This window comes from Chanos chanos, chromosome 9, assembly GCF_902362185.1.
Source record: "Chanos chanos chromosome 9, fChaCha1.1, whole genome shotgun sequence".
Lineage (NCBI taxonomy): Eukaryota > Metazoa > Chordata > Actinopteri > Gonorynchiformes > Chanidae > Chanos > Chanos chanos.
This window is the reverse complement of record NC_044503.1, coordinates 31,379,726-31,407,170: the sequence shown is the minus strand read 5'-3', so window position 1 is coordinate 31,407,170 and position 27,445 is coordinate 31,379,726. Positions and strand designations below refer to the sequence as shown.

At 40.1% G+C, this 27,445-nt stretch overlaps 2 protein-coding genes and 1 pseudogene across 2 annotated transcripts; 1 reads left to right on the top strand and 2 right to left on the bottom strand.

Moving 5' to 3' along the window:
• Nucleotides 1-1,164: 1,164 nt before the first annotated feature.
• LOC115821631 (guanylate-binding protein 1-like) lies at nucleotides 1,165-6,005 on the bottom strand. The gene is made up of 10 exons (XM_030785435.1): nucleotides 5,819-6,005; nucleotides 5,521-5,648; nucleotides 5,302-5,411; nucleotides 4,325-4,515; nucleotides 3,813-4,055; nucleotides 3,095-3,375; nucleotides 2,744-2,956; nucleotides 2,376-2,478; nucleotides 1,591-1,784; nucleotides 1,165-1,386 (listed from the first exon to the last, which is right to left on the bottom strand). Exons 1-10 carry the CDS (start codon nucleotides 5,991-5,993, stop codon nucleotides 1,165-1,167), a joined length of 1,860 nt encoding a protein of 619 aa, XP_030641295.1. The 5' UTR covers nucleotides 5,994-6,005.
• A 387-nt stretch (nucleotides 6,006-6,392) lies between these two features.
• On the bottom strand, nucleotides 6,393-10,898 carry LOC115821629 (guanylate-binding protein 1-like). Its single transcript, XM_030785434.1, has 8 exons — nucleotides 10,697-10,898; nucleotides 10,375-10,475; nucleotides 9,936-10,045; nucleotides 9,169-9,368; nucleotides 7,518-7,760; nucleotides 7,102-7,376; nucleotides 6,670-6,789; nucleotides 6,393-6,416 (listed from the first exon to the last, which is right to left on the bottom strand). The coding sequence occupies exons 1-8, from the start codon at nucleotides 10,896-10,898 to the stop codon at nucleotides 6,393-6,395; spliced, it is 1,275 nt and encodes a 424-aa protein (XP_030641294.1).
• A 5,154-nt stretch (nucleotides 10,899-16,052) lies between these two features.
• On the top strand, nucleotides 16,053-22,034 carry LOC115821100 (guanylate-binding protein 1-like; annotated as a pseudogene).
• Nucleotides 22,035-27,445: the final 5,411 nt, after the last annotated feature.

Below are 27,445 nucleotides of genomic sequence, written 5' to 3'. Positions count from 1 at the left end.
CCACCAGTGACTAGCCTCCCCAAAAGGGGCAATCAGCTGCAGCCTGGATGCAAGGGAATTAATTGAATAGTGGACACGCCAGATCACATACCAGTCGGCACCAAACTAACCAAAACAAATAAATACAAATCACACAGCCACAAATCATACCAGAAAAGTGAACCAATAAAATAAGGAAAAAAAAAGAGAAGAGACACAATTAAACACAACACGGCCTGTGCAAACGCTACGTAGACCGAACAATAATGAATAAACAGAATACACTGCGCTGAGAGACTGACCGTCTAACAGCACGAGCAATATTCCAGAGTCAGGATAAACCAACTAACTCTGACGAAACATAAGCGAAGGAATAACAGAAACAAAAACAGAAACCAAACACAGGCCGAAGAGACAAAAGAGAAACAAAAGGAGACAAAACAGAAACAAAAGGAGACAAAACAGCAGCTTTGACCAAGATGCGGCACGCCAATACCAATTCCCCTTTGCAGGTCTAATGCTACCTGTCAGAACAAAATGAAATTACAGAAAAAGAAAATAAACCTTATATTTGAAAGTAACAGTACCGTACTCTGTGCACACGTACCCACAGTCTGGCAATCGGCCATCAAAGACAGATAACCCCAGGCAGTGCTACGGCGAGGCAGGTGAAGCTACAAACAAAAGCGATTGCGCTCCTACCATGCCAAACATAACCAAGAAAATATAGCGAGAGCTGGGAGTGTGTCTACCTGAGGGTCAGTTGCATAGGAACATATCAAAAGTCACACTGGCAGTAACTACAAAAACCAAGTTTTCTAATAAGGAAGGAACGGTGGCAGAAGGGGCAGATATCCAAAAAGCAAACCTTCAGGTAGCGTTTACCTGGGCTATTTACACACAAGGGCTTATCAATTAGGCTAATTAGTTACCAGCAAACTGAACAATGGATACACAAAAAGGAGAGGTGACGCTACCCGGCTACACATGCATGTATGTAGAGAGAGACACAAACAGAGTACTGTGTCCATATCAAACAAGTGAAACAGTGAATATACAATATGCCTAATGCTGGCCAAAATATAATTCAAACACAAACATAATATCTTAACTACTAATTGTGAGGTTGCCGCACTCGACTCACAACATGTTAATTATATTAGATCTAGTCTCGTCTTTCTCCACTCATTTGAACCACTTAGAGATAAGAGACAAGCCTAGGCCAGCGACTTTTCCGATCCCAGGCAAAAAGATTGCAGCAGCCGTTCCCACTGTGTCCAGCACCTTGCTGACAGTCGATGGCTGAGATTCCTCCTGTCTCCTCCTGTCCTCCCTCAGATCATTGATCTCCTTTTGCAGACTCTCTGCTCTCCCTTTAAAGCCCTGCTCCAGTAGATCACTCTGCTCCTGAGACAAGACAAATGTTAGAGGTACAAAGAGAATCACTGAGATCACTGGGACCTGACACCACAAAATCTAAGATCTTTTGGCAGCTGAATCAGAGGGAACGCAATAATGAAACACACACACACAGACACACACACACACACACTTAATGCAAATTGAGCTTTTATGAGTTAATTTTATATTCCTTGTAGCATTTCATTGTACCTTCAGTTTCGCATTCAGCACTCGTTTGTGCTCCTCCTGGTTTCTTTGTTGTTCTTGCTCCATCTTCACCAGTAGCTGCTTAATGTTTTCCTCATAGGTTCTTTCCTGAGCTTTCATCTGCTGCTGCTGGATGCTGTTCTGCTCTTCCAGAGCCCTTTTGCGCTGCTCTAATGCTTCACTTTTCAGCTGTTGCACTTTAGAGCGAGAGTGAAACACATACACAAAAACTCTCAAACATATTTTTACATTTAAAGGTTGGCAACCTCAACTCTAGCTAGAATCTTAGGTATAGGTACCAAAAATATTTTTGTATTTCTAACTCTGAAAGTAGGCAAATGGACAAAAATTAAAGGTATTTCATCACAATGGTTTTAATATGAGAGACAAGATATGCAACCCAAAAAATTCAGTTTCATAACTGTCAGACACACTTCCTGAACTTTGCTGCATCCCTGCCAGAGTCTGTCAAGTGTGTAATTGTCAAGTTTTAAAATGTAAAAGTTCATTATTGTCTGTGTTAGTTTAAAACATAAATGTTTGTGAAACACCTGCGGTTAAGAGTGCACATGGGTTAAAATTGCAGTCTCTGTACTGTGTTGATAGATGAATGTAAATACTGAAGCTAAGGATGTAAAGATCAGGGATTGTTATGAATAAGGTTAGTAAAACAGTCCATTTTAAGGCATTTATGTTGCCACATAAAAACATATGCAGTGCTAAGTATGGGCAGTACAACATGTTCAGTGAGGGGTGAGTAAAGCTGGTGTAGTATAATTGGTCTTTACATTCATTCTGCCGCTGGCATTCTGTGAGGGACCTGTCGGCCGCCAAGATACTCTTTCCAATCCCGTCCCTCTCATTTAAATACTCCTTCAGCACCTCCTCACTCTGTGAAAACACACACACACACACACACACAAGTCCAAAACAAGACTAAAACACAAAACTGAAACACTAAAACAGTCTCAAGTTGTTGATTCTGACCTGTGGATAACACTAAAAGCTGTTACCAAAACAAGTCAGAGATATTTTGACAACATATAGCTGATTGAAAGATCATGTCCTGTCCAATCACAGATTTTTGACATGTTTTTCAGCAAATAATAATTTTTCTGTAATGACAATGTTAGCAATGATTGAGATGATTGCTCACCATCAGCCTGTGACCTTTCTCTGATCTGTACTGCTCAGTTGCCTCCTTCATGGCGCTGCAGTACTCTTTGTAGCCCCCAGGGTGCATGAATGACCCCTCCCTCACCGCTATCTCCAGCCAGCCAAACACACAAGAGATGACAGATCTGCACATCTGACAAGACTCTTCAATGTTCTTCATACAATACTCGTCATAGACACTCTGCACTGTCTTCTGCATGGAGAAAACAAGGCAGAAAGAGACAGAGTAAGAGAGAAAGATGGGTCCCAAGCTCTTGTGTTTGTCAAGGACTCAGAAGTGTTTTACACTCCTTCAGTTTTTTGACTCAGGTTTGATTTTTGCTGATTATACCATAAATTCAAGTTGGTGTCTCTGGTCGTGGTCATTGAAGGAGCCGTTGATGAAAATTGCAACCGCCTCTTTCTCCACAGCTGCATGGATGTCAGACAGCTGCCCCTGTGTTTCTGTGGGGAGTTTGACCTTGCAGCTCATTGTTTTCTTGTAGAAATCCAAAGCCTCATTTATAGCACGCCTATTTTGAATTTCTGACAGTGACTCAACGGCATTGTCAAGGCAGGGCACCTGCCCACTTCGGATTGCTTTCACGTATGTCTCTGCCAGGCTGCCCAACACTGAGATAAAAAGAGATTAAAGATATTGATTATATAGCTTTTACTCAAATAACTCAAGAAAGGGAACAGGATCATACCTGAAGGGAACACATGTAATTGCCCGTTTGGGTTTCTCATACCATTTAAGGTTTAATTATAATAAATACACACACAAATTTCAAAGACAAGTTGTTTTCATAAAGTACACTGATCCTAAAACTTCTTACACTAGTCACAAGAGACTTCATCCAAATATGTACTCATAGTTTGGCGATTTGTTGTGTTGAAAAGATGTGGAATAGGAGGAATAGATTGTCAATATAAATACAAATACAGTAGAATCGCTAAAAATTAATGAGATTGGTGGATATTGAAGTTATGCTAACAGTAGAAGAGGAGACTACATTCAATTTATGCTGACTGTAATAGTAGTCAGGGTGCTTGGTTCTGTTACTCACTCCTGCCAGTCAGCCCCAAGCCTTCTCTTATGGTTTTGGCTCGGGCATTCATAAAGATGTAGTTACAGAAATCTTGTGTCTGCTTCACAAAGTTGGGCTCGAGGTCTGTGTCTGCGAGCTGCTCCATCTTCTTCATCTTTTCCACACTGGTTGGACGCTCAAACACAAAACACTTCCTTTCAGAGAAGAATTCACGAAGGCAACGCCGAGGCTGATTGTATTCCTCCATTTTACGAGAGGATCCTATATTTAAAATTGACAAAAAAATAGGTTCATCTTCAGTACAAAAAATTTTAAGAATAATGGTGTATATATTTTTGTAGTTCATTGGTTTATGTCTTCCTATTCTTTCTTGAATAGCTTCATTAAAATAGGTATTGCAGATATATTGAAGATCTTGTGGGATCTTGAGTCTGGCTAGAGTTGTTGAAGGACCTTATCAAATACCAACCAAAATCCATGTTGATTTCTATAAATAACCACAGGTTTTTGTATCTTAGCATCACACTGACCGGTCTTGAGTTTAAGAGCACTCTCCAGATACTGGTCTGCAGTGATGGGTCTACCTTCCAGTTCTAAGGTCAGCGTGAAGTCTCTCACTGCCCAAACAAATGACGGAAAGATGGCCATGAACTCTGAGGACTGATCATAGTTTGCTGGGCCTGATTTCACCTTAATATGCTCAGTCAGTTCAGTAACATAGCTGCACGGGACACGGTTAAGGAGAGCATCCCAACTGAAGGGAAAAACAGTGAGTTTCTGGCTTTAGCTCAATGACATTTCTATTCATTTTTAATTGTTACCACATGGATAATAAATGCCCAAGCAGAGAAGCTACAGGAACCTCATTGCTTTATCTTCAAACTACTGTGATTTTTTTTATACCACATTTAGATGTACAAAAATAAAGAACAGCAAGAACCAAAATTATAGAAGTTGGAAAGCTTATAAAATTTTATGGGAATTCAACTTGCCTCACTTGGCCTGGTAATTACACCATGACTTTTATAAATCAGTGCTTTTGTACATAATTCTTGAGCCATATTCCTCAGCATGCTTTTCCTAGTAAATTTCTTGAATTTGGTAAGATTTCTTCCACAAAATTGTTTCTGCCATAGGGAACTTTCAGTCATTTTGAATTTTGTCCAAATTTTTGGAAGGACATTTCCTCCCCTGCCTGGACCCTGGTCAGTTTGGACCATGTATCATACTTGAAAATTCAAACACTTAATGAATGAACAAAATGGTTATTTTTAAAGGAAATGCACCACTGGCTAGTTGGATGCAATTAGAAAAGTTTAGATGAGCAAAGAGGGACCAAAATGATATATCAGTTATCACTGATTAACCATTATGTACCACAGCCAAAAAAACAGGTCATTACTTGGATCACAAGAATTTCAAAAAACATTATCTTTCCACCTGTTTAAATATGTGTGTGTGTGTCTGTGTGTGCGTGTCGTGTATGTGTGTGTGTTTTAAAAGATACTGAAGTTTCTCTAGAGCGTCATTGTTGATGGTCCCCATGCTGTTGTAGACAAGAGTACTACTGAGTAAAACAGCCAGGCAGAAGATCCAAGTGTCGTGCTTCTCATCACCCTGCCAGACACAACAAAACAGATAAGCTCATAACAACACTATAGTACCAAGCCAAGTAACTAATGTAACCATAGTGACCCTAGTTTTCATGGAACTGTGTAGTCCTTACCTTGTCTATATCTCCCAGACCCTCAGTATCCAGTAGCACTAGAGTGTGTCCTTCTTTAGTTGGGTGAGGTAAACACCACATCCAGATGCCTTTGGTCTTAGACTCGATGGTAGCACCCAGAGCAAAGCCTATAATTGTGACAGTAATATCCAGTCACTAACCTATTTGAATTTATTTACAAAATAGGAACAGCTTGTTAAATGGAACGGAATGTTGGTAATTGAGGAGAAGATACTGGATACGTGACCATTGGGCTAACCTCTGAACTGAAGACTAGATAAGCACCAGGGTGACTTACCTGTGTGTTTACTGGCTAGTTTGTTCATGAGGAAGGATTTTCCAGTACGATAGAGCCCCACTATGGCCACCACCACCACAGGCTGTGTGATCTTCTCTAGAATCTCCAGTGCCTCTCTCCTGACACACATGTGCCCGTTCGTGTCGTTATCGATTAGACATATGGGCTCTGGCATCTCCACAGTGGTTCTGATGCTCACCATCTGAACAGCAATATGATGTAACATAACTATATACAACACAGCACACCACAACATAAGTGTGTCTGATAAAGACATTGTCTCATGGATCAGACGGACAGCCTACTCCCGTGATTCGCAATATCATTTGCCAGTTGTAGCAAGGGAACCGGCTTGACACGTCTTGTTCACTTCGCTTTGTAATGCTCATCTGTGCTCACTGATAGTCAAGCTTCTATTTATGTTACCTTTAGGGAGCATATGGCACTCTTGTCCAATCATACGACATTGCTTTGATTATTCTGAAGTGTCTTGCCAGATGATATAAACTATGTCTCCTCGCAAAAACATTTACCATTCTTTCAGCAAAAGTTGCTTAGTTCTGGGCTGCAAAACTTAAATAGAGTCCAGCGAGCACAGCTTTTGACAGAATGATATGACGTCTAACAATGTCTAGCAAATTTAACAATTATTTTGGTTTGTGAAAAACATGGTCTCTTGCTTTGCAAATTTTGCCATGTGTATAATGTTAACTAGGAGACACTGTGGTGTAAAATCAGTGTTAAATTTGATAACTAATGACAGGATGTTGACAAGCAATGCATGATTGCCATTTCTGCCACACTCTTAGGGTTAGAGTTTTATTAGAGCAACAACATGAACTGAGTCTCACCATGAATGTATCATCTTTCTCTGAATTTGTCTTCTCAGGGGAGAAGACAGACGTGTTCATCTGGTGAGGTTCCTCCATTCTCTGCCAATAGTACTCCTCATAGAGACTCTGAAGACTCCTCTATACAGAGAGAAAGGGAATAGTCTCAGGCTGCAGTGGTTGCAAAATGACTATTGAACCAAAGAGGTTAAGTTTGATGCAAAAGTGAATGGTGAGATAATGAAAGTTGAAGTGCCATCATTATGTCTGACACATCAAACATTAACTACAGCAATAAGAGGCAGAGGCACTGGAATTCTCTCTCTAAATTCCTCTGTAAAGAGAGAAGGAGGGAAAGCAAAAGAAAGGGTGAATTTAGGCCCAAAGTATCTGAGCTGTTTGCCCGAATCTAACTCATCTGTGTATTTGACTCCTGAATTCTTTTAACAGTACCTTGAACTCCTGCTGGCAATGCTGATCAAGATCACCGAGAGAGTTGTTGATGAGGAGTTTCATCGCCTCTCTCTTCACAACTTCATGGATGACAGACCACTCCTTCTGTGTTTCTGTGGTCACCCTACTCCACATCTCTCTTTGGTAGTACTCCACCGCTTCGGTTGCAGCACAGCTGTTCTGAATTACTACCAGTGACTCCATTGTCTCGTCCAGACAGGGCACTTCCCCACAATGGATTGCTTCTACATACATCTCTGTTAGGTTGCCCCAGACTGGGAGAAAGATGAGATAATATGTCAATACTATGGCTTTGGAAGTGGAGGTGGTATTAAATTTATAGTTGCAGTATTACTGGAGGAGAGAGTAAATTATCACTTGGAGTAATAGCGGAGTTGTCTGGTACCAGTACTCACTTCTGCCGGTCAGCTCCAAGCCCCCTCTCATGGTTTTGGCATGAGAATTGGTCAAGATATAGCCACAGAAATCCTGCACCTGTTCTAGAAAGGTGGGCTCAAGGTCTGCATCTGTGAGGCTCCTCAACTGTTTAATCCTCTCAATGCTTGCAGGACACTCAAACACAAAGCACTTTCGTACAGAAAAGAACTCACGCAAGCAACACCTAGTCTGGTTGTACTGCAGAATCTGAGAAGAAGATCCTTCTACAGAAACATGACAAAATGAAACTGATTAGCAGAAGTTATTCTGTTTAGGACTTCAGTGTATTAACTTAAAATTATTTTAAATTGTGTTTGTCTTTGAATGGTTTTTTTTGTTTGTTTGTTTGTTTTTCTGTTAAACATTTACTGATCTGTTTCTTGTACAATATTTATGGAAATTTGTCTGGTTAAAGTTGTGGATGGAACTAATCCAGCTTATCCTGCAGTATCATGTACCCTAGGTCCTCCTGCTTAGTCATATAGCATAGGTTCTGCCACAGCATACAGCTCTGGAAAAAATTAAGAGACCACTCCAAATTGCTCTTAAACCAGCATCTCCACATGTATGGCAGCCATTCCATTCCAATGTCTGTTGAATTCCAACACAAGCACACCTGATTCTACTTAACGAAGCACTGATTAGGTGATCACCTGAACCAAATCTTACTTAACGAGGAAAGCATAAAAACCACTCTTGTGGTTATCACTATCCTTTTACAATAGGACCAGCTGGATGACAAAAACAGTGCTGGTAGTACCTCAAAAGTAATTTGAATTTAAAAAATAACTATTGACCATGCCAAAACAGTTGAAAAGAAAAATTTTGAGAGAAGAAAAGAAGGGATCCATTCTGGCTTTACTGACAGAGTGATACAGTGAGCGTAAGGTTGCTTCCATCCTTAAAATTTCAAAGACGGTGGTTCGTAAGAGCAAGGTCAAGCAGCAGACATTGGGGACAACAAAGCTACAACCCGGCAGAGGGCGAAAACGACTCTCCACTGACCAGGATGACCGCCACCTCATTCAAATGTCACTCAACAACCGTTGGATGACATGAAGTGACCTACAAAAAGAATGCCAAATGGAAGCTGGGGTGAAGTGCGAGGCGAGAAAGGTTCAAAACAGACTGCTATGGGCCAGGGCTGAAGTCATGCAAAGATAGAAAAAAGCCCTTCCTCGATGGAGAGCCAGGCTGAGGTTTGCAAAAGACCATAAGGATTGGACTGTAGAGGACTGGAGTAAGGTCATCTTCTCTGATGAGTCCAATTTTTACTTCTACCCAACACCTGGTTGTCTAATGGTTAGATGGATATCTGGAGAGGACTACAAGCCAGAGTGTCTTGCGCCCACTGTCAAATTTGGTGGAGGATCAGTGATCTGGGGGTGTTTAAAAATGAATATGAACTTTTTTTCTTTGCATTATTTGAGGTCTGAAAACACTGCATCTTTTTTTGTTATTTTGACCATTTGTCCATTTTCTGCAAATAAATGCTCTAAATCACAATATTTTTATTTGGAAGAAATGTCAGTAGTTCATACCACATGTAAAAGCAAGCCCAACTGAATTTTTCAGTGGTCTCAATTTTTTTCCAGAGCTGTATATCTTCATTGTTGGCATCAGACTTACCTGTCTTGAGCTGTAAAGCATCTTCCAGATACTGATTGGCAGTGATGGGTCTCTCTTCCAGCTCCAACGTGAATGGGAAGTCTTGTAATGTCCACACAAATGATGGGAAGAAGCTCTTGAACTCTTTAAACTGATCCTCATCTCCTGAGCCTGACTTTACCTTAATGTGCCAAAGCAGTTCTGTGACATACTCCATGCAGCTATGACTAAAGGAAAGTAACCTTTCAGGTAAGTAGAAAAGAATGGTAATTGAAACTCGCTGAAAAGACCTCAAATTTCAGACAATGTTTTTCTTGATTATCCTGCCGGTGAGAAACAGCAGAAGCATTTTATACACAGTACATCCAAATCATCTGAAATACTAAGTAACATTTATAAGGCTATATAGTGATTAGGTTCAACCAAGTAGAATGGTAGCTACTTCGGAAGTGACTCATAATACATTTTCCAAGCTTGACTGATGCCTTTGCACATCGTCTTTTATGTTTGGGTGGGGCAACTGAAGACAAAAAAAGAGAGTATAGTCTGATGCTACAGCCAGACAATACAATCTCACCTGGAATGGCAAGTGAGGCATAGTGTTTTATTTATTCCGATTGGCCCCTGATTATTAAATAACATGACACATGACTCCTGAGCATGTGCAGAAAAAGCTGTGTTTATAATTCACTTTTCTGGGTATGTCTCCCTGACTGCAATAAGAGAGAGAGAGAGAGTGTGTGTGTGTGCGCGCGCACTCGTGAGTGTGTATACAAGTTAAAGGATACTGCAGTTTCTCCAAGGCATCATCATCAATGGCGCCAATACTATTGTAGACCAGAGTACTACTGAGTAAAACAGCCAAGCAGAAGAGCCAGGTGTCATGTTTCTCATCACCCTGAGACACACAACAAAACACATCACAGTAAATCATGTGTCCGGGCCAATTCCCCAGGTCACAAAAGCTCACTACAACTCACTGGAATAACACAAATTATGAAACCAAAAAAACATGAAATCAGAACAGTTCATCTGGATAGATCAGCTCCTTGCATCAGCTAATTAGATCTGACCAGCTTATTAGAGCAGAGCTACTCATATCAGCCTAGTTCACATGAAACAGCTAAAAACAGCTACAAATAGTGTGGTCACATTCATTCTTGTGGTAGTATTGTCGTGGTAACTCTGATTTAGAATGTGTGGTGAAGGCAAGTCTGTGATCCTCACCTTGTCCAGTCCCTCAGTGTCCAGCAGCACCAGGGTGTGTTCTGCTTTACAGGGGTGGGACACACACCACATCCAGATGCCCCTGGTGTTAGACTCAAATCCTGAAATGGTGACAATTATCCTGTCATTATTTCAGTCTAGCCACAAAACAGGGACAAATTGTCACAGAATGTTGGATAATGGTGATATCCAGTAAAAATGACATTTTTTCATTAGCATTCTGTAACATACTTGATGGTTTCTTAAATGCATTTTCAGACGCCAGTTGCGGAACTCAGTATTTATGCAAACTGAACACTAGATAAGTGCTGTATTGACTTACCTGTGTGTTTTCCAGCCAGTCTGTTCATGAGGAAGGATTTTCCAGTGCGGCAGAGCCCCACTATGGCCACCACCACCACAGGCTGTGTGATCTGCTCCAGAATCTCCAGTGCCTCTCTCCTGACACACATGCACCCACTCTCATCACTCTCAATCAGACAGATGGGCTCTCGCATCTCCACTGTGGATTTGAAACTTGTCATCTGAAAAAGATAACACAACATTACACAATACACAAACCACCGTATGCATCAAACCACTGTACACACAACACCGCCCAGCCCCTTGCTGAATGAATGTGTGTTACCACAGTCTCTTATAAAATCACTGAACTCTCGTCCTCTTGCCATGGTGAAGTACTGGCCAGTTGGGTGTGGCCAGCTTGTATATATGCATATACGTGCATGTGTGTGTGTGTGTGTATGTATTTGTGCTCACTGAAACAAATGTCTCCTATATTTTGGCCATCATACATCTTATATGTCAGGCATCTGTTAGGCATCCATACACAACTTCTGGAAAGCCCAATAACAAGTGACTGCAAGCTTATTCTTAGATGGCTTTTTGTTTAACTTAAGGAGATCATGTGAGACACAAGGTTTCCCTACACACCTCTTTTTGTCTTCACAACATCTGTACCTCATCTCTGCACCCGCATCTTTTCCCCTAATAACACAGTAAGGATGTATTTATATAAGATTACATATTCTTACCTTGGGGATACCGTCCTGTCGCTGCACAAGTATTAACGTGGTCGGGTTGACTGTTTTCTGCGTTCTCCGTTTACTTTATCAGTAAATATGGATGCAGGTTCAGACTTCTAAATCCGTTGCAGACTTTGAAAGAGAAAGTAAAATGCCCGATTCCTCTCTAGGATATCACAGTGTTCAGAATGCATGACACGGAACGCGTCCTTCCATTTTCAGATTGACACTAATCTTCTCACGTTGCTTCAGTCAACAGCAATAAAGTGCAACACTGCCACAGAGTCGTGACTTTCTAAAATTCTTAGTCAGGGGCGCACTGTCTGAAGACGCAAACCAGGCAGATGTTTAGGAAGCGCTTCACGTCGGAGTCCAGCTTTACACTGTCGGGGTTTATTTTGCTATAAAAAGTTTAACACTGGCATGTTATAAAATAAATGACGGTATAGGTCGAATAACCAGTGATTCACTGTTCGAGCCTCAGCTGACTGATGATATTTGAAACTGAAGCGCGACTTTCACATTCATTTTCACTTTCACTTTAAAACAACAACGGAAAAATAGCGGTACTATATAGTCTCTTGCAATCTCAGAGGGCTGGAACACGACGGTTCGTGTTCTCAAATAGCCACCTTTAGCGTAGCGTATTTCACTGGTTATATTTGGACGGGAAATCTAACCAGTGAAAGTCTCTGAGGGAGCAATAAGTTGTGCTTGGACTTTTACCGTCATGTTTAACAATGACATATTTTGTATATGGCTCTTTTATTTGATGATGAAGACAGTAATTAAGAAAATGCCTTATGAGCCAGGACGTGTATTTCAACGCAGTAAAACCACAAAACCACATACCGTAATACTTTGCGTCATATCCTCGGCAGGCTAGCCAATCTTTGAACAAGCCGCTGTCCCCAAAGTTGTTTGCTATCCAGTGCTGTGTTATAGTGTACGCAGAAAACAGTAGGCCTATTCAAGCTAATAAACTGTATTGAACAGCAACGGCTGACTTAATAATGGCATTTATAAGTTGGATTCTGCGTGATAGCCTACAGGCTTTGTTTCTATGGACATCAGTTTACCAGATTTGACTTACCCATGTGATCCCTCAGTTTTTCCATTTAGGAAAAATAAGTTTAGTTTTCCAAACTGATATTGGGTACAGATGTGGTCTGCTAACTACAGCCGACTTTTGTTAGCTTTTTCTATTCCTTCTGGCCATTTTTTTCTCATTGTCACTCAAATCTTAACCTACAAAAATTGAGACGTCAATTACATAAAGAAGATCAGCACATCGAACATAAGTTTACTCACCCTCGATATAAATTAGTAAAATCAACCTGTTGTGTAGCCTATGCTGAAGTGTATTCTGCTTGTGCAAAAAATATTTTGTTTTGAGAACAGCTTTTACCTTTTAATGCATACCACATCAGCATTCCATTTAATGAAAACCTTTTCTTCCTCACTACTCCCCGCTTTCTGCATTTTAGAGATGTACCATTATGCCTTTGTGTGACAGCGGAGTGCAGTATGACGCTGTCCTCTTTAATTGTGTTCCTTCATGTCCAATTTCACGTTTTTATGAAGTATAGTATGTACAAACCCTGATCCCAGGCTTAACCTAGATCTCTACGAATGGCCTAGGCACCATAGGCCTTGCTGGGGTTAAATTTCTGTCTTTAGACCTGCTCAAATACTGTGCAGAGTCTCTGCGATTTCACTAGAAACGTTTTGTGGGAAGCAGGCCCCACATTTTATTGTCTGAAGTGTGGGACAGCTGCTTTACCCAAGACTTCTGGGTCATTTCCTGTGCCAAGCTAATAGCTCAGAGGGAGAAACCCAGTGAAGGCCTGAGGAACATGCGGGATGGTAAACATCGGCTGCTAGTGACAGCTGGCAGCCTACACCCTTAAGCATGAGATGGTAAATATTTGGTCGCATAACTCTTCACACACAGTTACTGCACAGAGTATATTTTCCACTGCTTCCGTGTAGTCCTTCACTCTCATGGATTTCGCCAGCTCTTTATCAGACCCATATATATAAAGTCAAGCACATCTTTCTCTGCATATCTGACATCATTTTAGCTGTAGAGGCGTACAGCTGTCATGGCTCTTTCAACTGACCGACGTGTCAGTCATTATATAAACATACCTTGAGCGACATGCCCTCTTTCTTTTGAGTTATGGGATGAAAGTGATGGAATTGGTTTATTTCTCTTTTTCTCTAATTTGTTATGCTCATTAAAAATGGTTTGCAAATAGTTCATTAAAGTGGCTGCAGGAGAAGCTGAAGTCTTTTGTGATAATGAAAAGTGTACATTGGGCGGTGAATGAGCAAACTTTCCTTCAATACAAAACACTTGCTGATTGTCCCAGAGTCTCTGGTGCCATCTAGCTGTTAAGACCTGCTGCCAGGTCGCGGTAGTCTTTTGAAAATCTGTTAAATCGTTAAAGTGTATTGCATATTGATATGTTTGGAGAACAGAAATACAGAGAGGCGCTGTTCTTTCTCGTCTTTGAAATGTTTAACATGACGATGATGACGATTTAAAAGTTATTTTTGCAGCAGTGGAAAGGTCTGCGGCTTCCTGACTGGGCGTAACCTAACATTCAGTTTTATTTTCATTTTCAAAGCCGTTATAACAGCGATCAGGCAAAGCGAAAGAAAGCGACAATAGGCTACGGAGTACAAGCGACGCAGGTAAGGTCATAAAACAAATAACTACGAAAGCAGCGCTATACAGCAGTGGGCAATAGTTGGACAATATTCAGGACCGGACGGAAGCGGAAAAAACAACATAGACAACAGATACAGAACACAACAGTTTCGAAAGTAATGAAGTTGCTGCAGTATTTCCGAAAACTGATACATAAACTCTGCTGTAGCCTACCTGCCGTTAGTCTGTTATAACTAACTCGTATCCGATGGTTGTTCAAAACTCGTGTAACAGCATTCATTTTATTTCATTTCTTTCTCTGAGTGCAGATTCTACAAAGGGCGTTTCTGAATCAAAGTCTGACTAAATTTGCCTCAGATTTTCTGTTTTCGTGGAGTTACGTGGGGGGAAGCGTTAGACACTAAACAAAGAAGGTGCTTTATGACACTTTGTTTCGTTGAGATTTTCCCGACTTCAGTTGCAGAGTTCTCGTGATTTACGCAGTAAAATGGTGTACTTTGACATACATTTCAGCACCTAAAATGGACGAATGTGTGCATCGCTCTCTGATATGCTTCATGTAACGTATTTTGCGGACTGAATATACTTGCAACAAGCGTGTGAAAAGGGGTAATGTATCTAAAAGAAAGAAGTAAATAAACTCAGTGTAGTAGAAAACGTGGAATTGGTTAACTATGTGGCTATCAAACCTTAAAGTGTAAGTTTTTAGTGTTGGGCTACACTCATTCTAAGTTCCTGCAACACAGGTAGCTTTAATCCCCTAATAGTGTGTGTCCAAAACATGTCAGAAAAAAAAAAAAAAAGTTGTCATAGTAAGTTTGCTACATAGAATGAATTTACAGCTCTCATTGCTTTGTGCCATGTTAATTATAAGGCTATCTATTGTGAAAATCATCTCAACCAGCACTCACCCATTCACTTTTCTATTTAGTCTACTTTGTTGTTTTGAGATGAATACATGTGCCTCTGAAAATGTTTCTTCTATTGCTGAAGGAGCAACTGTGTTCAAAGGCATAAAACATATTACACCAGTAGTGATAGTTTGATGTGGGATGCATGACAGGGGAAGTTTATCCAATTCTAAAATGGTATCCAAATTCAGAACACTTAAGTGGATACAGTCAAGGGAATACTCTCCACAATGTTGCATATTTCTGCAATTCTCTGGATTTTAAAAAGCCCTGGTGTCACATTTCTTGAAAGAGGCTGGATGCGCATGCAGATCAATGTTATATTTATTTAAAGTAAGCATAAGAGTTTCAATGACTTACAGAATTCCAGTACAAGACCGTAGCAGACCAAGAAACTAACCCTGACACAGCTGAAAACTCCAAACAATGCCAGAACAAAGAAACAGGGGAAACCTATGTCAAACTAAACAAGGCTTAACAAGGTATAACAAACTAAACACAGGTGAGAACAATGATTGAACTAAAAAGACTAAACAGGGCTGAACCAAAAACTGACAAAGAGGGGGGAAAACAAGAGAAACCGTGAAAACAGAACCCAGACCGGACACTAGAGGGAGAAATAATACAAAAGGGGACACAGAGGAGACGGAGGGACCAGGGCATGACACCTGGAGTCTGTGGGCACTTGAGTTACCTTTGTGCATTTTCTGTTCTGGTCTCACATCAGTAGTTCAGACTGCACTAAGATGCCAGGACTGATGTATTTAAATTAATGATATATGGTTCTGTATGTTTCTTTGTATTGCATGAACAGTGATCAACATCTGAGAAACATTTCCAAAAATTTCAAGTGCACATTACACAGCACTTTGTTGTAAGCTCCACACACAGGCAACTCATAAGTAATGCACCAGTACTTTCTACACTTAGGAGACTGACAGTGTTGTAGAAGTACACTCCACATACACACTTATGAGACAGTACTGTTGTGCTGGCTGACTCCACTGACGTTGATGTCATGCTGTCAGATTCTGTTTATAGACCATACGTAAAGCCAGAAGCATCATGACCAACCAGCAGGGTCCCATGAAGTCACCTATGTGTCTGATAAGGAATGCGGATGGATTGCTTCTGACTGAAGAAAAGGCCTTGGAGTACCTGAGGGGAATCTCCCAGCCAGTGGTCGTGGTGGCAGTGGTGGGGTTGTATCGCACAGGGAAGTCCTACTTAATGAACCGTCTGGCTGGGAAGCCAACAGGTGAGACTGTTGGTTCAGGACTGGGATTCCAAAATATTTTGATGAACATGTGATTTTTGAAGTTTAACATTTTCCCAAGGTGCCACTACATCAGTAAATTCTGACTGAACTTAGTGCATTTTTATCTAGTCTGCCTCCTAAACATGTTGACAAAGAACATAACTGAAAAAATAAGGGTCAGATCAGGGCTATGTTTTTTTAAGGTACTTTCATGATTTTGATATATAATACTTAATAATTATTAAAATTTAAGAGGAAGATACGGACAGCCCTCATGTAAGCAAGTGCATGCAAGGCATTATGTGGATCTGACATATATGAAAGAAAATGTAACAGACACTGGCATTAGTTTTGCTGAAAGAGGAGGTCCATAACTGCAGAGGAAAGTCACTGTTAATCATCTTTAGCGAGAAATTATTGCTAATTACACTAGAGGAGGGAAGGTATTGTCCATTGCCTGAAAAACTAAAATATTGCTCAATATTGTGTAAGGTCGTCTCCTTGGCTTCCTCCTAGCCTCTTGACAAAAAGACTGTCAGTAAAAACAGTGGGTACATTATAGAGTTCATAGCTGCAAAGAGATGAGAGTTCTAGCAAAAATGGAGGTCAAGATCAAAAGAGAGACGCAGGATTTAAATTTAAGAAGGCTAAACTGGGAATGATGGTCAGACAAATAGAAGAGAAAAAGACATATTTGGGTAATCTGGAACTATGCTGAATTTGTGGAGTATTATTAGATATAAGATATATATTGTAAATGCCACTCCATAATGGAATTCAGTGTTTAAACATTCTGTTATTTGTTAAGGTTTTGCCCTGGGCAGTACCATAGAGTCTAAGACCAAAGGCATCTGGATGTGGTGTGTCCCTCACCCCACTAAAACTGAACACACTCTGGTGTTGCTGGATACTGAGGGACTGGGAGATGTGGACAAGGTAAGACAAGATGACAACATGATCTACAGCAAGGTCACCAGGACTACATTATGTATAGCGCGATCACCATAACTACATAAGGCATATGACTGTTGCCATTATTACAACATCAACCAAAATCTCATAGTAACAACTCTCTCTACTGTCGGATGATCATGACCACACAGTTAAGCCATTTTTATGCATGTAAACTTCTCGGAAAAGTAAAACAAAACTTTTCATTTAAAATTTTAACTTGGCTAATTCATGTTCATGTGTATCAGGGAGACTCAAAGAATGATGCCTGGATCTTCTGTCTGGCTGTTCTGTTGAGCAGCACTCTGGTTTACAACAGTCGAGGGACAATAGATAACCAGGCAGTGGAGAAACTCCAGTATCCTTTAATGTAGTAGTCACGGTCACTCTTCCAACTCTTTTAATGTACTCTTGGTCTAAAGTAGGAGAAATGGAGTCACAAATGTCTCGTGTTATCTATCTCTTCCTGGATATTTTTCAGTTAGCTTTCCTCAGCAAAATATAGCTATGTTACCGAGCTGACCGACCAGATCAAGGTGAAATCAGAATCTGCTTCATCAGCAGAATGTGAGGAGGAAGAGGAAGACTCTCAGTTTGTGCAGTTCTTCCCCAATTTTGTCTGGGCTGTCCGAGATTTTACTTTAGAACGAAAAATTAATGGTGAAGATGTGACGGAGGATGAGTACCTGGATTTTGCCCTAAAGCTGAAGAAGGGTGAGATTTAAGTGTCTTGGCCCTCTAGAGGGCAGAGTAAAATAGTAGGATGGTAATGTGAATGGGAAAGGAAAAAAGTAAATAAGGATCTAGTTTTAAATGAAGCAACATCAATAACCATTAATCAACTGATCAGCAATATCAGTTTTGATACAGTGGCGATAATCTGTTTAGAGCCATGTTATTGTGAAGTCCTTAAAAAGTCGAAACAGTTGACACCACATGTCAATCTCAGTGGCGTCTTTCAGTGACTAATCTAAAGAGCATATGCTCTGTTATTCAGGTCTGGGAAAGTCTGTGATCAACTACAACTTGCCAAGGCAGTGTATTCGGAACTACTTCCCATCTCGGAAGTGCTTTACTTTCCCGTTCCCAACTGCTCCAGAAAATATGTGCAATCTGGAGCACATGGATGTGAATGACCTTTGTCCTACATTCTTGGAGACTGCTGATCGTTTCTGCAAGTACATCCTGAAAGAGAGCCGTGTGAAAACAGTGAAGGGGGGCCACAGAGTCAATGGAAGATGTGAGTCTGCTGTTTGAATGACATCATTCAGGAACAGGTTCATCACGTCTTTGCAGTCATAATGTCAAGGAGGAGCAGCAGTAATGATGTGTGCTAGTGAGAGTGCCGCTCTTGTGATTGGGTGAAAGAATGGGAGAGCAAGTTTGTCAGCCTTGTTCTTACTGGACACATAAATTGGGGTTACTCTGGATAGTGGCACAATGTTTCGGTGGAGGTAATGCAAATGTCTGCAAATGACATACTTGTTATGGATTATAAAGATTGGTAGCTGCTAAAAATCCCTAGTTGCACCTTGAATAAGTTTCTGGTGTGCTAGCCTGGTGGCTGAAAGCAATCCATAGCATTTTCCAATACTTTAGAACATTCAGAACTAAAGAACATTTTTAAAGCTATGGGAATGCCAAGTATCCTCCTCACACATTTTTGCTATGTTTCTGTAATTTTTCCCCCCTTAAAATGTGGGTGTAATAATTGCCTTAATTTGACAGTGGCTGTGTTCAATTGTATAAATACATGGCTGGAAGCAGTTGCAATAATAAATAACAACACAGCAGTGATGGATTAAAATCAGTCAATAGATAACACCCAATCAATAGATAATATGGCATATTTTAGAGTGACTATAGGACAGCATTCTAGTGACCATACATAGCTTTATAAGGACTACTGGAAAACACACTGATCACACCCGTGTATAAACCAGTGGATGTTCATCTTTCAAAAGTCTTTGTTGATGGAAACCGCATTTTATTGGTTCTTAGAGGCAAAAAAGGGGAAGGGATCATTTTTTTTTGTGACGTGTCTGAAAAAAAAAAAGTTTTGTGAGAAAAGAAAGTTATCCTGTTTTGGATCATTTTTTTTGTTTGTTTGTTTGTTTGTTTTTTTCCTTTTTTCTTGTTGTAGTGTTGAGTCATTTAGTGGAAACCTATGTGAACACAATTGCCAGTGGTGGTGTACCCTGTCTGGAGAATGCAGTGGTTGCCATGGCGCAGATTGAGAATCAGGCTGCAGTGCAGGAGGGGTTTCACGTGTATGAGTCTGGAATGGAACAATTGAAAAACAACTTCCCTCTGGAGCTGAATGAAATCTTCCCTCAACATCAGCACCTCAACACCATGGCCATACAGGTCTTCATGAAACGCTCCTTCAAGGATGAGGATGGGGTGCATTTGAAAGCACTGGCTGTGAGTTTAAACATTTATCCATGTAAAAGCAATTCAGAAAAGTCAATACAGCTGTCATACATGTTTTATGTCTTTTCAAGCACAAATATCACATGCAGGCCAATGTCATGGGCTCCATTGAAGTGGTCTTTATTTCATAGTATTTATAAATAAAAGTCCATTGTCAGCTGTAGCTTATTCCTTATGCCCTGAGTGCAAAATGTATGTGAACCACGGCAGTAAGGTTGTTTTTTGACAACTGGTAGTGGCAGTGAGAGTCATTGTCAGAATCTCAATATTTGGACCCAACGCAATTGAATGTTGTAGCTAACAGGATCTGAGACTGTGTTGACTGGAAATGTTACTTGTAAAGATGTTGCAATACCCTACCCAATGCTGTTACATAATTCATTTGTAGCTATCCGCTGAAATTATCATTCAGCTTTGCGCCAATTAAAAGTTCACCAAGTGAAGTTAATCAATGCCCAGTTTTTTTTTCCAAGTGGGAGCACTTCAACTTAATTCAGTTTAGAACAGTCTAGTCTTCTGTGTTTGTTCAAGAACTCTGTATTACTTATGTGATATGTCATTATATGAAATAGTTCTGTAATATAGTTTATGTTGTAACTTACTTAGGAGGCCATTGATAAGCACTATGTTGGGATCCTGCTCCAAAATGAGGAGGCCTCAGAGAGGGAAATGCCAAAAGCTTCTCATGGCTCTCTATGCACCAATGGCTAAGAAGCTCCAGGATGGGTGCTATGCCCAGCCAGGAGGCTATGAGCTGTACTGTGGAGACCGTAATAACGTAGTGACCCAGTATCGCAACCATAGCAAGAAAGGAGTCAGGGTAAGTACACTGAAAGTAAAGAGGTATGAGGTATGTCATTGTATAATCTTGCATTGAACTGAATACATGCACAGATAAGGATAAATAATATATATTGAACATCTAGAAATGAGCACTATGGAATGTGTAAGGATGAGCTACGTATAGAAAAATATATTTTTTGCAGGAATGCCTATACTACTAGTGAGGGCTTTTCTCCAAATTAATGATAATTAAGAGAATCAATTATTACCATTTGATTCCAGCTTCCTCTTAATTTAGAGACAGAAATTACAAAATTTATTGTGTTGTGATGCTTGTGTATCCTGTGATCTACAGGCTGAGGATGTACTGGAGGCGTTCATGAAAGACAAGAGTATGGAATCTAATGCTGTTCTCCAGGCCGATAAGAAACTGACTGAGAATGAGCGGAGGATACAAGGTACAATCACCAGATGGCTGTGACCTCTGAGTGAGTGGGATGCGGAGATGTAGTGCAATACTATTGCTCCTGGAGTACAGAGATTTATTTATACTCTAACCCTACCTTAATTATTATCTTACAATTACACAATGGTGACCTGTAGGAGTTATTAATGAATGCATTCCCAACTCTCTGTGCACTCATGTATTAGTAGTCTATGTTTATTAAGTTGGTCAAACAGTTAGAAAATACACTCAACTTTTTCATATTGATTTTATCTAGTGGGTCTCTACAAATTAACAAAATTAACTGTTTTCCTACAGTTTACACTTCCTGAGCTACAGTTCCACAACACATGGCTACGTGACAAAGCACAATGAAAAGTGTTTTTGGCTTCAGTTTTATCCTGATCTAGGAGCTGCCTATAACCTTCCATACAAAATTTCCCTTTCAGTCCAAAACACTAATGCCATGTCTCCTTTAATGCACTTTCTAGCTGTCAACCTTTTCTTTTCACCTAACGTGCTAGTGTGATGTATCATCAGTGCATATGCTTTCATATGATATGACTTACTAATGGGAGAATATTAATTGTTATTTTACCTCCTCTCAAGACACATTGTTAAATCCTCACAGACCCTGCTTCATGCCCCTAACCAGAGATCATCGCTCATCTCTGGAGAAATAATCTCCTGCTTCTTTCTCATTCCCCTGTTCCCTCTCTGTTCTACCATACTTAACTATACCCTACACTTTTTTTTTTCCTGGGATGTGGGGAAATGAACAGAGGAGAGGGAAAAAGCTACCCTGTTGGAGCTGAGGGTAAAAGCAGAGCAAGAAAAGCAAGAGGAGATGAAGAAAACTTTGGAGGAGGAGCGTCAGAGTCAGAAGGAGAGGCTGAAGCAGATGGAAGAGAAGATAGAGGAGGAAAAGCGCCAGCAACAGAAAGAAATGGAGTTAGCCATGGAGAGCAAGCTGAAAGAGCAGAAAGACCTCTTAGAAAAGGGTTTTAAGGAGAGGGCTGAACTTTTGGGTGAGGAGATCCAACAGCTAAAGAAAGAAAAGGCTGAAAACTCTGGTGGCATCTTCAAAGACTACGTCATGCCTGTGCTTAAGATCGCTGCTGAAGTAGGCTCCAATATTCTTCAATATAAAATGCTAAGCAAAGCTTTTGGAAAGTGACAACCCACTCATTGTCTACTTACATGAGTCACAAGTGCCTTTGAAAAAATGTGCTAACCACCTCATATTTATAGGATTAGAAATAGACGCACGGCCTTGCGGATGCAAAGTCATGTATTCATGCATATTTATGTCAATGCCTCTTTTTTCATACCAGCATCATACTGTTTACACTGAAAGCTCTATTAAAAACATGTCATATCTACTTTTGTCCATTTGTCATTAAATGTATGTAATTTGTTTTTAAAGATTCACTATGATTTCCAAAATAATCTAAAAAAAGGTGTCACTCAAGTTTTTTTTTTTTTTTTTTCTTTCTTTTTTTTTTTTAGTGCCTTCCTGTTTTCCCACATTTCAGTATTGGCAGGTTTCAATAACCAGCTTTCTTCTCTGTATCTGATGAGTACACCAGTGTGTGAGGTGAATTCTGAGCATGTCTTTTCTGATGCCACGTTACCACTACCAGCGGTGTTGGTCGTTGAATTCAACCATGGGAGTTCCATGGACATAAAGAATAATATTGATGTTCAAAATGAGGACGAGCCGAAATCAGAAATGTTCACCACATTTGGTGGTTGTCTTAAGAGTGTTCTCCTCTTTTCTTGGTTCACTTCATGGATACATAAATGCAGTTGGACTTAATTAAAATTGTATGTTTGTAAATTATACTTAACTAGAGATATAAACAGCTAAGACTAAGTGGCTTCACATGTATGACAGGACCTACATATTCCAATCTTCAACCTACAGGGTTGAACTGTGTGTCAGTGTAAAAGGAATTTATGACAGTACTGGTGAATGTGGGGAAAAAGAAAAGAAAAAAAGAGAGGAAACAAACTGTACTGCTCTCATGGGATGTGCCTGCATTTCTGTGCCTGCATTTCTGTGCCTGCATTTCTGTGCCTTACAGTAAATGTTAAGTGTATTTCTCTGAACACAAGGTCCTGACACAGTGTCTGAAATGAGACACCTCAGCAGCATAGATTTGTACTGCAAAAAATGATTTGAATAAATATGAAAACCTCACACTTTGACACATGTTGTGTTGTATTTATAAAGAGTCATATTTTTACTTGCCTCAGAGAACTGATGAACTGCTTTTGTTTTTGTTTGTTTGTGTGTGTGTGTGTGTGTGTGTGTGTGTGTGTGTGTGTGTCAGAGGAGAAAAACAGAGCTGCAGAACTGGAGCAGAGAGAGAGAGCAGAGTCAGAGAGGTGTAGGCAGTTGGAGCAACTCATGAAAGATCAGGAGAGGAGTCATGAGGAGAACTTGCACCAGCTACAGGTAAAATAAATCCACTGGGGAAAGATGAAAGCTATAGGGTTGAAGACACAGCAGTACATCAAAATAAGATCAGTATCTACAGTCGCAGCATCGAAACCAGAGGTTTCATGTCGCACACATAAAGAAAGAAAAAAGAAAAAAAAAGTCATTTTTTGTGTGTGTGTGCATGTGTATGTGTGTGCGTATGTGCGCGCATGTGTACTTCATTTGTGTAGGATAAGCTAAAGCAGGAGGCTGCAGACCATTGCCGTGAGCTGGAAAAGGCACTTCAGAGCAGGTTGCAGGAGCAGGAGCAAATGCTGAGTCAAGGCTTCAGGCAGCAGGAGGAGTCCCTGAGGGGGGAGGTCAAGAGGCTAAGAGAGGAGCTGGAGGAATCACGACGCAAAGAAGAGATGCAGCAGCAGGAGCAAAATATGAAGTCCTCCCTGCAGGTCGTGGGCAATTGCACGGAAACTTTTTTGGACAGGTTGGACATTGTTTGTTTCTGTGTATGTGTTTTGTGTCAGGGTGTATGTCTGTGTATGGGTAATTGGACAGGTATAGAAATCAGATTGAAACCACTCAAAGTTACGTCATATACTGAGGAATAGAGCCAATAGGAAGCTGTTCTGTCTTTGTCTGTGCAGGTACTATGCCTATAAACAGAAAAGAGAGGACCGGCGAATCCTCCAGCTGCAAACAAAGATGGAGCAATACGCAGTCAAAGCCCAGGCACCCAAACTCCCCAAGGACCAGCCCAGGGAAAACAGTGGTTCTATACAGTCCAAAGCACCAGAATCAAAGAACGAAACACCTGAAGCCAAAGGTGAAGAGGCAACATCAGGGGCTGTTTAGGAAATTGTACTTTCAACATGTGTATGGTTTGCAAGTCACAACAGAGACATGTCACCAATGTATATCAGCATTATCTTTATGCACATAAAATAGAGATGAAATTCTGAGAGGCTGGAGTTCTGTGTGTGTTCCTTTGTGCTTCTTTGCGTCGTGTTTCTAAAATTTGTATTAAGTGAGGACAAGCTGTGGACTGTGCTGTGTACTGTTCCACTCTTGTTGGTTTCTCATCATTTTAACAGTGGCTTCAGCAGCTGATCTGTGGGATCTGTCCTTCTGATCACAGAATAATTTACTGTTTTCGCAAGAACTGACTTGTTAGTCTCTTCAAATACAATTATCTCTGACCCACTATCATCATCATCATCATCATCCATGGGATCATTGTCTTTTACTAAAACATATGAGAATTTTTGGGAAATGGGAATAATATGGGGAATATACAAAGGGGAGCCAAGAAAGATCATCTGAATAATTCAAAATAAAATAATCATTTTTAAGAGCATCAGGGTACCATATTCTAGTTTATATTAAAAACAGTACTTAGCAGTTACATTAGTACTCAGGTACTTATATACATGAATACTACTACAAAAATAATAGTGGTCTAGCAGGAGTCATGGAAAAGCATGTTGCTTTACACTGACACTGCAAAGCTAAATAATTAACAGATTCATAAGATTTAATAGAGGTGAACTGATACTCTGTTCTTCTGCTTGTTTCTCTGCTTCTGAATCTGAAAGAAGAGAGTCTCAGGAGTGGGCTTTATTACATCTAATCACTTGGGCTTGACATCACTTGTCTCATATCTTATAGACAGGAAAAAGAAAACATGGATGGATTATATTCCTAACAAATATTCCTGTTTAACCAGTGACTTCATTGCTTTGGTTCACACATTTTTTCCCCTTCAGGAAGGTGCATCTCTCATAAATTGAACACCTCTTTTTACAATATTGCAGATGGAAGAATATTTACAGACATAATATGACAAAAGAGGACAACTGCATTGTGCCTTAGTGCTGCAAATCAGAGTGCACACTGTTAAATTTGGACAAATTTGACTTTTATCAAACAAGACTGTACCACTCAGAATCACCAGAGTTGTAAAAGCACCGAAGCCACTCATGCTTCACATAACACTTTCACTGGCTCTATATAAACATACATAAAAACTCAGAAAGCACCTTTTACTGCAGAATCATACCTCATTACTCATATTACAAGTTAATTAAACATGAAATAAGGACACCTGAAGCAGACACATCATGATCAACATACTTTATTCAGATTCCAACAGCATTCTTCTTTCATGAAAGTTAATTCATTTTGCAGTGTCATGTTTTTTTTGTTGTTGTTGTTGTTGTTGTTGTTGTTGTTTATGTCTGATTTAATTGTGGAAATGTCAGTGTAATGATGTAACTTTAAAAAAAGTATTTTCTTTCGACTGACCCTGTGTATTTCATATCACCCCTCTTATGTCCAGAGGCATCATGGAAAATCTTTGTTGTTTCAGGAGTTTGTCATTCGCATGCTGATGAGGATGGGGGCGCTCCCATTGCTGGTAAAACACTGGTAGCATTAGACAGAAATAAAACTGAAATTTAGAAACTATATATCTGTGACCCGTTCCATCAGAAGTGAAGCCCTTGGATTTGTTGTCTTCTCTTTATATTAAATCACCTTGTGCTACATGTGCAATCTATTTGCATTTTGCATAATCCACCTCATCTGTAAGTGAAAATGAAAGAAAGAACACAAATAGACACTGAAAGTGAACCTGGGGTTGTTCTGGGAAACCACCCTACATTTTGAAAGTCACAGACAGCATGGACCAGTGCTCAAATTGCTCCACTAAGTCCTCCTGGCTTTGTTCCAACATAATTCTGCATCTCTGTTGTAGAGACATACCACACTCAATTGATGTGCTTATTGTTGAACTTTTGATCAGTTCATTCATATGTAAAGGTGGGGGGAATGATAGACATGTGGGTAATAACTCCAGCCTGCACAGAAGAGGGCAGAATATTTTATGGACATTGTGATTTTATCCCTTTTATTACTTCATTATACATTTTGTCTTTCTTGGAAGAAATAAGCTCATGGGGGACTAACTTTATTTCTTCTTCATCCGAAGAAAAAAAAACTGTCTGCTAAAAATACAGTAACCTTTCCAAACATGGAGTGGTATGTGATTGCCTAATATAGCCTTGCCAGCTTGGTAATTCTTTCACTTTCATTTTGAAATGTCTTATATAAACAGCTCCTCTACATTTTGCCAGAGGCAGCATAGCGACTATTCAGAATACAAGCGTTGCAGGTAAGACCATATTATATATAAGCACAGTTACAACAGTTTTTGAGTGTGTGTGAACAGTTACCACAATGGAACACAGAATACAACGAAATATCTTCGAATAAGTATTACTGCCTGTAAAATTGCTGCTTGTACCCTTACAAAGAATTTCCAGCGAATGTTACATTACCTCCAATGCATTTTTCAGAAGGCACTTTCATTACTGGAGGGATAATCAGCATAGTGGGCCAAACACATTTTTTTACATAAATGGGATTTTGACAGTTTTAAGTGAGGACGCTCCTATTCAGTGGCGACTTACTCGTGCAACGCTGTTTATTTCTTCTCATCTCAAAGTGACATTTTAAAACGTATGTTCAAATTTTTAGGTTAAGTTCAGTTGTGACCCAAAATGCCATTCTGTTTCCACTACCAGTAAGAGAAAATTTAGAGACCAAAAAGTTTTGTGGTATAATTATGCTGCCAAAAATTCAACAGTAGGCCTACACTCGTTGTAGAATCATATGCTCCTCTGTTTCTAACCTGCAATCAGCACCATCTCTCTTGCAACATATAGCATATTGTTTGTGGTAGTCTACAGTAAGTGGAGCTTTCAAAAAAGGAAAAAGCAAAAACAAAAACAAAAACAAACAAACAAAACACAGACACACTCTCTCTCTCTCTCTCTCTCTCTCTCTCTCTCTCTCTCTCTCTCTCACACACACACACACACACACACACACACACACACACACACACACACACACACACACACACACCCCACACAAACAATGAATGCATAAAATTGCATTGTAATGGTAGAATCCACAGACAGATTACCTATAAGTAATGCATCACTCAGAACAACAACACTCTTGTAGTGCTAGAGCCCACACACAGATGAATAACAGATACGAAGTCTTATGTTGGTCAAAACCGGTGATGTTAATTTCCCACTGTCAGATTCTATTTATAGATCATAAGTTAAACCAGAAGCATC